At 37.8% G+C, this 14,181-nt stretch overlaps 1 protein-coding gene across 1 annotated transcript in view; it reads right to left on the reverse strand.

The window, feature by feature from the left end:
* ZCCHC24 (zinc finger, CCHC domain containing 24) overlaps positions 1-13,401 on the reverse strand; it is a 92,698-nt gene extending 79,297 nt beyond the window's left edge. Inside the window, exons 1-2 of the mRNA XM_010567923.1 lie at positions 13,393-13,401; positions 12,881-13,081 (exon numbers count right to left, since the gene is read on the reverse strand). Coding sequence (XP_010566225.1) covers positions 12,881-13,081; positions 13,393-13,401 — 210 coding nt within the window. The remainder of the gene's footprint in view (positions 1-12,880; positions 13,082-13,392) is intronic.
* Positions 13,402-14,181: the final 780 nt, after the last annotated feature.

Here is a 14,181-nt window from a genome sequence, read left to right on the forward strand (position 1 = left end):
TGCTATCAATTTTACCTCTAAACCATCCCCCAGCTGCCCTCTGCTCTCTGAAAACACACTGAAATCTAAAGTTTCAGACATTCTAGGAATCTTTCCTGATTCTTTTTTTTTCCAATCTCTGAGAAACCTGATCCACCAGATGAGTGGGAGAGCTTATTGTTTTTTTGTCTGACATCTGGATTTCATTAGCAGACTCATGCGTGCTGAATCAAGAATGGTTGCTCAGAAGAAAGCAGATGAGAGTTAAAATTATGTTAATGCTAAAAAAAAAAATGTCCCATTCTCCTCTCCAACTTTGCAAACAAACACAAAATGTGAGTCATATTGTGAGCTCAGCATAAACAGTACAACCCTTATTAGCTGTACCCACTTACACTAATATTGGATATATTGTGCCTCAAGCAGCTATAGAGGAGAGCATTGTATTATTTATATATGTCAACATTTTTTTTTTAAAAAGCCTTTCTAATAGTTTCACTTTAATACCACCACTTTTCAGGTTTATAGTAAGTGTCACCTGTCTTCCATTTATACAGATTCAGTATAGTATGCAATGAAATAATTTACCACAAACCAACCATAAAAGTACAGTTAAGACTTGCTGCTCAGGAGACTGCTGTAAATGATACCAGCAAGAGAGACAATTTTTTAAAGTTTAACAAGAGTGTTAGCAGTAGCCTAAATAGTTATTAATCACCATAGCTTTAATTACTGAACAACAGAAATAGCAATACAAGCAGTAACTGTCTGTCAGTCCTATATGTGGTGTTATGCTAATAACCTCTGGATGACTGTTAGATCTCATCTTCTTTGCTAAGGCTGATGGTTGCAGGCATACATACAACACCCATCTTTACAGCCCACCTTATCCTTCCTCTCTCTTGCCAGTGCACAAGGACCTCTGGCTCTCAGACCACAAGTGCCATGCTATCTAGTCAGAGATCCTTGTCTTCTAAGGGCACTAAGCAGAGATGAACAGACTCAAAGTATCATTTGTGACTGAGTCACACAGAGGAAGAGGGATTGACAAGAAGCTTTTGGTCATGTTTTAGAAGATCAGATGGGTCTAGGATAAGGAATCAAACAAAATTACAAACCGGTGAAAAGCTGAGAGGGCAGAGTGATTACAGATACTAGAGAAAAGCAGAATGTGGAAGTCAGGCCTTCACACTCCCCTGCAAGTCACCTCAAGAGCTTCATACATCATTGAAACAGGCCTCTGTCCCCTCTTCAGAGCTTCAGCCTACACGTTTGATGTCCACATTACATCATGTAAGATACAACTGTGAAATATACTTAGATTAGCAGAAAACTGATAGAAACTTTCGGTCACTAATGCAAAAATGACTAGCACACTCTAAAACTGGAGTATGGTTAGTTTTGTATGTGTAACAGCATTCTGTTATTTCAGGAGATATAGATATCACCTATCCTGAGAAAGTTATATGCCTGTCACAGGTGAAATGCAGGTGGATATGTATTTCACCTGTCACAGCCATGTAACAATCTTAGGATAGGAATGAACCCCTAAATTTATATAAGTAACCATTTTCAAGGAAAGCTGAAAATTCCTGGGCTTGATTCTCCACTTTCTCATGTTTTGCATAAATACTTTGAGAAGTAGCAAGCACAGCACAAAGGCAGCGCAACCATTTTGGTGGTGGTTTGCCCTCATGTAAAGTGTACAGAGAATCTGGCCTGGGGACAGCTGACGTTACAGGAGGAATTTTTCATGATTCTTGCTAAAAATGATGAAGACAGCAGTGCAGTTTTGTCATTTAGCTCTAATCTATTAAACCTTCTTAACCAGAATTTACAGAAATATGCTTTAAGTATCAGAGCTCCAAGATGCATTAAGAAATAAAAAATGCAGGTCTGGAATGACTAATATTAAGTTTTGGTTTTTAAAACTACTTAAACTGAAGCCATCTTCCTACTTTAATGATAACTCTCCTTTGATCTTCTAGTAAAGCTCTTTTTGTTTGCCATTTCTTTGAAAGGAGCCTTTCTCTCCCCCCCTTTTTGCTCTTCTAATTTCCTCAACTGTGTAATCAGGTGTTTAGGAGTGACTGCTATATAAAACCATCTCAGATGTTATCTCTGCTCTTGTGAAGCCTTCTGAGGGTCTCCTTTCCTCACCCATGTAAGACCCACGGGGTAGTGTTTGGGAGGGCTAAGTGTGCACTTGGCCTGGGTGTTCTTGGCTGCCAGGTGGTGTGGGTAGGCTGGCTCAGGTGAAAGTATTGATTGTCTGGGCTGTTGCACAGTTTTATCTATAGTTGCACACCTGCAACGTGGGTTAAAATTAGAAACGGACTTGAAACCAGTATTTTGTATATGAAACCCCTGAACATGAGAAATGTTCAGTGTTACTCTGAATGCATGTCCAAAATTACAGCTTGGGACTACGTCTAAGTCGAGTTGAAATGTGCTCACTCTTTGCAGAATGAAAAAGGAATTGTTTACCGGGCTTAGTAATACAAAAGGTCTTAAAAGAGGTGCTGCTGTACTCCTACCCATGTTTCTGCACAGTCAGGGAATGAGTTGGAAACACAGTAGCAAGTATCTTGTGGAAAAACAGACACAAATCTGAGGATGAGCTAGGCATCAAGATTCTGTCATTTCAAAAATGTCTGCTGTTGCTGCTAAAATCCCCAAATGTTTCAACTTAAGTGCCTGTCTATGGGTTTTATTGCCTTAGCTAATAATTTGACACAACCAGGCTCTGAAATGAAATTCTTATTCTTTGTTTTCTCTAATTACTACACCAACGTTTTAGCTTTTCTGCCCCATGAAGGAAATGCGGAAGAATTTTTCTCTTAAAAAACAAGCTCCTACAAACCTTGGAAATGCCTCCCTAAATAAGTCTTCTATCAGTAACGTGACAGGTCATTTCTAGTGTAAAATACAAAATGTTAAGGAACGAAGTTTACAGTAGGCTTACACCGAGCTTGATGTCCACGAGGCTGACATCCATGCATCAGTATAGCACAAAGACTTGTGTTCCTGATCCATGCAGTGCTGCCTTCTCTCCTGCTTCTGATCTAACTCGCTCAGCCAGTCTGAAGGATATATAAAATCCCACAAGGCATAGATGGGCATCAGTTACCTGAGAAACTCTGTTCACATCTCATAGTAGACCTTTTTATAGCTATAGCATGTTGAAATATATAAGGCTTCTTTTACATTTATTGACATAAGCCAGATACAGAAGAATAACACCAATACTTGTGCTATTCTGGGGAAATGGAAGAGGAATCAATTTCCACTTAGTATCTTAATTTCTTGAGGGAAGTGACACAACAGGAGGGAAAGGCAGGACTGAGAGGTACATCTTGACAGCAGGAAAATGAGAGGGGCCCCCTGGGTTGGATTTGTGTCCTTACAATTTACAGACTGTCCTGGGACAATCAGAAAAGCAAGAAGCTGAGCTGCCACTGCTAGCTGTTGCCAGCAGAAACTGCTGCTCTGCCTTTAGCAATTTGCTCTTGTTCTTCGCTGCTTTTGCTATGTGTTTGCCAGCTTCTTCCTCTGTACAGTAAGTTAAAAGGAAAAGGGAGGGAGAGACAAGGCAGTTCACTTCTCTGACAGTCACTTTCTCTTCAACAGCCAGAGCATGCCCTGTTTATCTGACATCATCCCAGCCCCTGCTCAGACCTTGTAGGCCTTCTTTAATTGGGCATGGGGATTATCAGAAAATGCATTTTCATTTCTGAGAAATAGGGAAACGAGGTTCTCTTAAAACTGGGTAGGAGAGTTGAAATATTGATACATTTGGCAGATGTGAAAATTTTCAGAATTTCAAACCAGAAATACCAAGATATAAATGTTCATTTGGGTAAATGAAGCTTATGAAACATCGCAAAACAAACTCTTGCAAAACAAATTAAAACCATTGCAAAGTGGTTTCTTCCACTTCAGATGTCCACTTCAACCTCTTTTGCTTTTTCAGCTGAACACCTTGTTGAAACAGACATTTTCATAGAGAAAAACTCCTTTTGAAAACAAGTTATTTGATTGACTTTCTAGACATAGATTAAATGAAGCTACAATTTTACAGGAAGTGTTTGTGCATGGACATTTTGACAGGTGTTACTGCCGAGGTTTAGGGTCTTCTGTTTTCTCTATTTGTGTAATAATAGAGAATTATTGTTGTAATAAATGCCTGTTTGCTTCAACTTTCATGTTTCAGCAGTATTGTATTTTGCAAGAGTGTTTTATTTAAAAGCACAGTGAGGAAGGATTGTGGTAGACGTTAGAGCTGGGAGATACAGACATCTTGAAAAACAATCAGTGATCTCTTATTGCAGAGCATGAAAATGTAGTTAATTATCATAGAATCACAGTATCATTAAATTTGGAATGGAGGTTGGGAGGTCACCAAGTCCAACCTCCTCCTCAAAGCAGGACCAACTCTGAGTCCAGGTCAGGTTTACTAGGGCTTTGTCCAGTCAAATCTTGAATGCTTCCAAGCATGGATGGCAATTCCACAACCTACATTTCACACTAAACCAAAATACTTTTACAAAGTGAGAAAACATGACTTACTTAATCTTCCATTACTCCTTTCTTATCAGTGCAAATGAAGAATTGATAAACTAGTGTGGTTTTGACCTGGTAGTTCTCTCTACCTTATCTATAAATTGGCTTGTGGAGGGCTGGAAACCAGAATTTACTTTCCCTCTCAGGAGGAATGCTTGCAGTATTCATTTCCAAGCTAAGCACTTAATTACAGTTTATCAGGAGTTTTACTGCAAACTAAGCAAATACCAAATTGTTAGTAAACAGAGTTCAGATTTAGACCAATGCAATAGCTATGTTCAGTCTACTTCAAAGGAGTTTGTAAAAGTCTCGCAGTGGCTTGCACAGGGTTTGGATCTGGTCTGTTGTGCATGATTTTTAAATATAAATTATGTACATTTAAGATAATGAGTTGTATTATTAGTACGCAGACATACAATAGTAGAAACATAAGGCTGGGAGATGCTTTGGGATGTTCTCTCACTTGTCCTGGACAGGATCACCCACAAAAATCCTGATATATGTTTATCTATACTGTTCTGAAAGTCTTCCAATGATCAGGAGCCTTCCCAGGCACCCTATTTCAATGTCTCACAGTTACAAAGAGCAGCCTAGTTGAAGTTTGGTACTCTGGACTCTTTAGCTGTGGATCTGGAAAACAAACTGTGCCCTTCATGCAAAGTTTTCTACATATTTGCAAATTATTAAGGAGTCTTTTTGTGGGAGCAAACAACACTGGTTCTTCAGTCTTTCAACAGAAGTCATATTTCAGAGATACTAAATCAATTTTTCTCCTCTCCAGTCTTCCCTGAATTACTGTGCTCAACCTGGACCCAGATGAGGCTTTACCAGTGCTGAAACCTTATTCAGTTTAAATGCCAGATTATCCATAAGGGCTTACATTTAAACAGTACTCTTTTCCTGATATCCACCTTGTTGCCAGTGAGCAACCAGCTTGAAATTATCTAAATAGTAAATATGCAAGTCAGATTCAAAAGTAAATAAAAAGAAGTTGGAAAACCTCAATGAAATGAAATCAAATTCTGTCACACAGTCCATTGGTAACCATCACGCAGGACATGAGATTCCACTCCAGGGTCACTGCAAAGACCAAGCAAGCATGCCCTCTGAGAGTATTTGCCTTTATCACATCTGTTTACATTGCATTTCCCACAGAAAAAAAAAAGTTTGAACTTGTATCAGTAATAAAGACTGAACCACAGTAATAATGACTTAGTGATGGTGCTGAAGGAGGAGTTTGGTTTTGGCTGGTCTTCCAGACTTTTGGGAATGTAATACTGAGCGGTGTGCTAGACAGGAAAGGGGCACAGACACAGTTCACTAGATATTTCTGTTTTCTTTTTCACTATCTAACTGCTCTTATTCTGGTATGTTAGGATTCAGTATCTTCTTTCCAAGCAACCAGTTTATCAAACAACTGGACATAAATGCCACATATTATAGCCACAGTTTTAAAACTAGTACTTTGGGAGCATGCTCTCAAAGCAGGGCTGTTTGGATTCCCTCTACTTATATAGAGCTGCCTCTCTGATAAATAGTTTAAATCCATGATATGCACAGCTAATTCAGAATTTCCAGAACAGAGCACAATGGGTATTTTCTGATGTTTCAGACTCTTAAACAGCTTACATTTCCAGAGGTAAAATGGATAAGACAAAATTACAGCCCATCATACCTTCGTTACAAGATTTCTGCAAGTGTTCATAATAAAAGTAGAAATTATGTGAGAAAATATATCCAGCTAATCTCAGAAACTCTGAGAAAACTTGGCAGGGCTAAGTTCAAGCATGTGAGGGAAAAAAAAACCACAAACAAGCCAAAAACCTGCAATAAATTCTGTAGTATATTTGATATCAAAGTCCAAATCATCTAAAATAATTTTATGCAGGTTCTGAGTGGAAAAATATGAATAAATGAAAGTAGTATGTTGTGTATAAACAAGACTTTTGAGACCCTCAAATTGTTCCAGTACGTCATAACGTGGAAATTTAGTATGTGCATAGGTATTTACAGAATGAACACCTAAGAATTACAATTTCTTATAGAGATATATTTAGGTGAAGAATGCACTATACAAAAAGGGTTAATGTATCAAAATGTATTTCAAAGCCAGAGAACCAAGGGACTGGATATATACAGATTTGTTTCCTAGAGTGCCACATGCAGTTTGAAAACATATAGCAGAGTTTAACAGCTTTTTCCTCTTTGTAATACAGGCATACAGCTTCTCTCTCAGTATGGGTCTTAGTAAAATCAGTGCTACTGCACCAGAGATGAGTTTAGCTGTTGTTTTCTTTTATTATGTCTCCCATATTTTCATCTTTAACTGTGTAAGAGGAATACTAATTTTGGTGATTCAAATACTGCTTTACTCATATCAGGGATTCCACTGTCAGGTCAGTAGTAACTCTCTAAGCCAACAGAATTAAAGCATGAACAAGAGAGACCTGTACAGCACCAGACCAAATGCCAGCAAGTACACTCTAATCAAAAACTATGGTGGAACCTGCAAAGTTGAGCCATACAGGGTTTCAGATTCCCGAGAGACCCCTCATCCTATAACTGAATAGCAATACTGATATTTCACTCAGTTCAATGGAGAAAAGATGTGTTTATTTGGAAGCCATCACCCGATACCCAAAAGACTACTGTAAAATGTAGCAACAGTCAAAAATTATTATTTTCAAAGCAAATTCTAAATTTTTTCAAAGTGTATGATCTCCTTTAATTCCAGAGCTCTCTGAAACATCATCTTCCACTTAAAACGAAAAATAAACTTCAAGAGGTTTATGTTTGTTTTCTGTTTGTTTTGCTTTTTTCAAATATTAACATCTCTAAGCTAAAAACCAGAAAGGTAAAATCTGTCTTTGTAAAGATGGCAGCTTGTTCCTCACTGCCATCTTAGCCAGCCTTTGGTACCTGGAGAAAGCACAGCTGTGGACTCCTTGAATATTGCAGACATTTGAGATTCTTGCACAACCATAAGGCACAAGACAAATCAGATTAATGTTTCAGGCATGAAAGTTGCTGCAGTCTTGCAGCCAAATAGCTGCCTGCTGAGCCAACTCTACTGCCAAAGATCCACTGTATCTGACCACAGGGAGGGACAGCTTCAGGGCAGCATGATCTGGCAGACCAAGCTACGGACTAAGAAGAAAGGACTAAACTCAGCTTGACACTGATTTCTTCCACATCCTGCATGAAACCACAAAAGCAAATCTATGCAAACTCAAGCAGCCACAGTAATTACCTACTACTCCCATTGCCTTGAATATGTGTTCTCAAGGTACTTTAGTTTTACAGGATCTGCTTCAAAGATCACTGTTGGCAATAGAAAGACTCCCACTGTTGGCCTCATTAATATGGATCATGCCATACATTTCATTCACAGATTTAAAAATGCAGTGCAAAATGAGGCTAATATTGTTTACCATTACATTAATGTCTGTGGTAATATGTCTGTACTTCTGTGAGCACGCACATGCATTTTCCTCTATGAGTATAGTGTAAAATTGGAAAACACACTGTGTAACAGTTCTGTATCTCCCAGGGACTGGACTAAATAGTTGCAGTGCACCAGGGATTTGAATGCAGAATGGAGATATTTGCCTGTTTGTTTGTTTTTTTCCACCAAGTCTCCATGATGTGAGACTTCCTTGCCTGTGTAGAAATTTACAGGAATTGTCAGGAAGATTTTTTCAGAGAGTCTGGTACTGGCACAGCGATCAGAGCAGTCTCCTTGTTCAGCATTCAGAAAAACATGGCTGGAGCCATGTATTTTTCGAGTGACTAGGCCTGCACATATTTTCACAAAAGGATTTGACAGTACTTGAATAAAGTTAGGACAGAGAAACCAGTGGATGGAACTGGTGCTTGGCAGAAACACAAGGTAGGTCAGTTTGGAAACTTTGAATACAGAGATGCTTTGCTGGAGCTCTGAGCTTGGACCTCTACAAGTACAAACTTTGTTGCTGCCTTTGCTGTTAATCCGTTACTGCCCAAATTAACAAGAGGAATGACATATGCAATAAATGAGATCTAGGATCTGTGTCCACATATTTCCTTTCCAAAGAAGATTTTGAACCACGGCAAAGGTTCAATCACTCAGCAACTTCTTAGAACCTGAACTAGGTGTTTTATTCACAAATGTCCATATATAGTGTATCTAACACCATACCCCATTACCCTGTTCTTTCTGCATATTAAACCTGTATGATAGGTCTGAGTTTAGGGTGACGACATCATGGAAGGGTGGTAATGTCAGTAACATCCCTATACTGTAAAGGAACAAGATTCATTTTGTATAGGCCATGCATAGTACAAACGAACCCACTTTTTATATTTTGTAGGATTTAAAAATATAAACTACAGCCATAACGGGTGAAAAGAGACAATGTAACTTTTTGAAAAAGGTGTTCTATGAGTTTCTATATCTGCTAGATAAATAAATGTCATAAAGAATCATATATCTTAACTATTACTGGCCCAGAACTCATCATTTGTCCTGGCAAGGGGAAGAAAACCTATGGTTATCATGCATATGCAAGATGTACGTTAGCACAGTACCTTTGAGTATACAAATAAGTAAACAAGGTTTTGATAAGTCTATATACGTATATCTTTATATATCACAAAACTAACCACTAGTAAACCAGAGAAGTACTCTCATTCCTCACCTTCCTTGCTATTTAAAGAGAAATATTTTGTATATTTGATGGCACTGTCAATGACATTTTAAGAGCATCACTACGTTAAATTTAAGAGCACTGCTTTTAACCTTTATTCTCTAGACATTTTTCAGTTCATTCAAGTCAATGGGAGTTCTGTATGTGAAAGAACATCAGAGAGGTATGAGTAAGATGTTATCTCCTAAGCCACTGAAACTCAAAAACTAGTTCAGAGAAAATGTAGATATGCTATAAAGATGACACTAAAGATTAAAAGTGCTGTGTTTTTTATAGACATAATAATTGCAACAAACCATTTTTGCAAATGTAGGCAAATTGGAAATGATGAATTGCAGCCATAACATTGCTCTCATTTCTGGTAGTTTCTAAAACAGAAAACACACTTTCTGTCACTACAGATCACACAAACTACGTGCTAAAATAATAGAAGTTTGCTAAATCCCATTTCAATTCCCCACAAGATAATTTTGGACAGGATATTGGACAACTGCAGATACCTGAGGTACTCAAATACTAAAGCTAGCCTTTTTTGTTTATAATTATTTAACTTCCTAGAATATAATCATCACTTAAGATATAAATCTGAACCGATACATGTATTTTCATCAGTATGGTATACTATCAACTTTTACAGCAACAGAAAAAGAACACACGTCTTTACAGTGTTTATAACAAGCAGAATTAAGGGAGGATATAAAGCCTCAGAGTTGTTACACGATTTCTTTGTTATGCAGGAAAAACTCCATTAAAAAAACGATTTCAAAATCTGTTTCTTATTAGGCAGTCACATGAAAAGAAAATAAAAATACCGTATGATTTACTGATATGCATTTTGTCCAAATCAGATTAGTTTATCTCTTTTCTCTATCCAAATTTAAGTACTTTAAAAATGCATAGCTACAGCCCTTTTTTGGTAGGATTTGCAAAACAACTTTCATTTTTGACAGCACTAGCAAAACTAAGCATCAAAATCTAAGCTATTAAGTAATGCATATAATGTTCAAATTAAGAAATCAGTTATTGTCAAAAGCAGCGGTAACAAATGGGGTCTTTCAGACAAAGGCCTGATCCTGCCGTTGGTGGTCCCTTTTCATGCATAATGTTTTCAATGTTTTGAACATAACTTAAGCACACAGGGTCATCCCCCGTAGATCTGTCCTCAAATTTAGATAACATAAGGGAAGTGCTTAAGTTTCTGTGAACACTTAAGTCTGCTCTTTTTCAAGAAAGCACTTACATACTGACTAGACCATAAAACACTTGCTTGTGTTAGAAATCTCCAACAAAGCAGAACTAATTTCATATCATCTGTTCCTTAAGAAACATAAACGTTGATCTAAGGAAAAAGATACATGCATACACAGTAAAAGGCACTGATGAGATCCATTCTGGGATGCCATACATACATGTAGTCACACAAGTACAAGGGGATGAAAAGCACAAGAGGACAGCCATGAGAAGGATTGGGGAATAGAGAGTCCATCTACTTTTTGTGAGGAGACTGAGAAAACCTGGCTCGGTTAGTCCTACAGAATGAATGCTGAGAGAGGATATGATTGCAGTCTATTAATACATCCCGAGATAAACACCAGGGAGGGAGAAGAGCTATTTCAGTGGAGGACAATGCTGGCAGGAGAACAAATGACTATAAAGTGGCCATGAGTTACACTTATTCTGGAAATTGGAAGATTTCTAATTAGGAGAGGACTAAGGTTCCGGAGCAGCTTCCCACATCAGCAGTAGCGAGGGCAAAATACTGAAATACTTCCCAACTAAAACTTGATCAGTTTACAAAAGGGGCTGTATGATATGGCTGCCTGTAACTGTAGAAGACTGCATGAGTGAACAAGCAGACGCCTCCTGATACTGTGTTCCTTCACTCACTACCTCATAGGCCAGCCACAGAGTATGCGCTGCAGGAAGTCTTTTCATTTCCTGGTTCACAGAGAAACTGAAGACATTACCAGTGAAATCTTAAAAAAAAACTACACAGGATGTGCACTTCAAGTGAATTAATCTTCCTAAAGGACTCCTAATTTGTTTGCATCTCCTGGATTTATATGGGTATGTCTTCAATTTGCATTAACTGTTTATTAATCCCTAGTGCCTCAAACTGTAAAAATACCTATGAAATAAACAATGCATTACTGCTCCAATACTGATACATTCACTTGGGACCATCTGTGTGAGCTGCAGCTTGCACATACTGATCATCAAGACACCTGTTGCATTCATTTGGTTTCTTACACAGCGTGGCACAGACATGTACCTACCCCAGTGCAGCACTCTTTTACTCTGCCGCGTATTTAGTAGTTGTAGTTTTAATTCCCTTGTTAAGTAATGTATGCTATTACACAGTCCTATCTCTACGTTTTGCTGTAACATGCTAAACTGAGTACATTAAACACAGAAGTATACAAACCAGAGTATTTTTGATCTCCTAGCAAAGAAAATTTCAGGTTTTTTCCTAAAGAAAACTGTCACTCAATGTATATTGAAATAATATGAAGTAAAAATATTTTCAAGTGCCACATCAAGACTGCAGATGTACTTTAATTCCACAGCTTTCATTAGAATTAAAGAAAGATATATATCTAAAGTCCGTGAAGAAAACAGTTCAGTCTACACATAACAGCAGAAGGAATACACTCAATTAAAGCTCATCTAACTTAGACTGGATTTCATGCTGACCTTGCTCAGCTGGCAGATGCTTTTTCACCTGTGTTTTGGCTTATATATGTCTGACATCCTCAAACGCAAATTAACTGCAGTTAATTTTATGCAGATTAATTCTCCTGAAAGTCACACATTAAGAGGGTAGGAGGTTAAAGCTGTAGTGAAGTGGATGCTGGTAATGTCCACATCTGTATTTCCAGAGTATTGGCAGCACTTCAATTTCTTTGGGACTCTACACAGAATATTGTTAGAGTTGTGAAAGTTTAAGCCAGCAACACGACTGCATCCAGCTGAAACTTGAGAGGATGGAGAAACCTTGCACACTGTGGCTTGGAGCCTCAGAAAAAAAATTTGCAGATTGGCGAGTGGTTTTAGCGCACACTGGTTTATACCTCTTTTCTAAGGAAATAAATATTGCCAGCTTTGCCACTACAAAAAAGTTCTAGGAGTCCAAGACCATCACATCTTGCCAAGTACAGCAAACTTCTTCCATGAGATGAAAGACATTTTGCACCAGAAATACTTGGAGCTTGTGTTACTGCAACACTGATTCAAAGTTCTCATCCAGTGTAACAATTTATTCTCCTTTAGCATATGTAACTTGTTATATTTTTATTAAGTGCCATTACTAAACTGACTATACAGCGCTCTGGTTGAAAACATATTTTACACACTCTCTGTGATAGAAAATTACATAGTAGCCATTTTTAAAGTTTCCAAAATCTACTTATTCATGTGCCTAGATTAATATCTTTTGTAATGCTTATTAGGCAAATGAAATAGCATATTTTTTTCCATCAACATTGTGATAAAGAATAGATTAAAAGAACACATGGCTGGCTTGGCACTTTCTCAAGATATTTCTTCAGTGCTACTCACTCTAAAGAATTATTTCGGTCAAATTCGGTGTTACTAAGTCAAGGAATGGTTAGAATTTGCATGAAGATTTTTCCAGAACATTGTATATTCCTTACCTGTGGGCAGTCTTTGATGTAGTGTCCCTTGTTAAAGCACAGGTGGCACAGGTAGTTAGGAGGTGGCCTCTTGCTGGGTTTTCTGGCTTCTGAAGAAAGGGATAGGTCAGAGAAATGCTCAGTGAGGGAGCTTAACCCATCCACAATGTTATTAAGAGAGCCATAAGGCGATGCACTCTTGTATAGACTGCTGTTCAGAGCCTGCAAAAGAAAAGAAAAAAGTCACATGAAACATAGTACTCTATTAAGTATTGTTCTGAGACTAATCTGAGTAGGGGAAGCATAACAATAGCAGAAAAAATGTGATTTTAAATTTTTTAAATTTTATTTCATTAAGAACATGGCTGTATATTTGAGGAGAGTAATATACAGGCCATTAATAAAGAGGTTTCATGAAGGCTGTGCAATGGAGCTGGCCACCGCACTGCTGAGGAAACTATTGAGCTTGCCATGGTTCACTTAGTTCCAACTTCTCCACTAAGCAATGATTGCTTTCTTGTGTTTGATCATACCACATTCATGGTATGGTTAGAATATGCAGGCAAAAAGCTGAAAGAACAACCCACAAAAGGGAATGGTTTTGTGTCCAGAACTACCTACATAAACAATACTGAAGTCAGGGAAAGGAAAAGAACACCAAAAAAAAAAAAAAGTAAAGTAATTTTTAATTTCCAATCTAGTTAATGAGACAGTCAACACAGAGTCATGTGTTCAAACAATAACAAGAAACATTCAGATCTACATCTGTCTTGGATTTTCTAAGGGAAAACTTGCTGTGATTTAAACATTTCCTGATAAACAGTAAATACCTAGTTTTTGTACTTCACCTCAATACAATCTTCACTCTCTCAATCCGCAAATCAAAATCAGGAGGTCCTAATTTGCCATTCAGTAGTTTAGAACAGCAGGAAACTCATAATCACCTAAATAGCTAATCTCTGTAATGGAGATCACAAGGATTCATTCACTTTAATATGTTAAGGCTCAAAAGAAACTCCATCGTAGGAGTTTAAAAAGTAAATAACAACTTAAAAAAAAAGTAACATAATAATGAATCACTGTAGAAACAGGACCAACTATTGACAGTCCTCTCCACCCTGAATTGATGGGGGACATTTCACAGGGTGTTTCTATGTTAGGTCTGATACACCTCACAGTAATGCTATGCTCATGTAATTCTCCTGGCATCAGAGAATTACTGCTGGCTTATGGGAAAGTGACGTAAGAAGAGGTCCAATCTGTGGAGACCTTGTTTTTCAGTTGCTATTAAATCCAAGTATTTCAATGGAGTCTTTATGTAT

This window comes from Haliaeetus leucocephalus, unplaced genomic scaffold, assembly GCF_000737465.1.
Source record: "Haliaeetus leucocephalus isolate CR32 unplaced genomic scaffold, Haliaeetus_leucocephalus-4.0 Scaffold229, whole genome shotgun sequence".
In the NCBI taxonomy this organism is placed as follows: Eukaryota; Metazoa; Chordata; class Aves; order Accipitriformes; family Accipitridae; genus Haliaeetus; species Haliaeetus leucocephalus.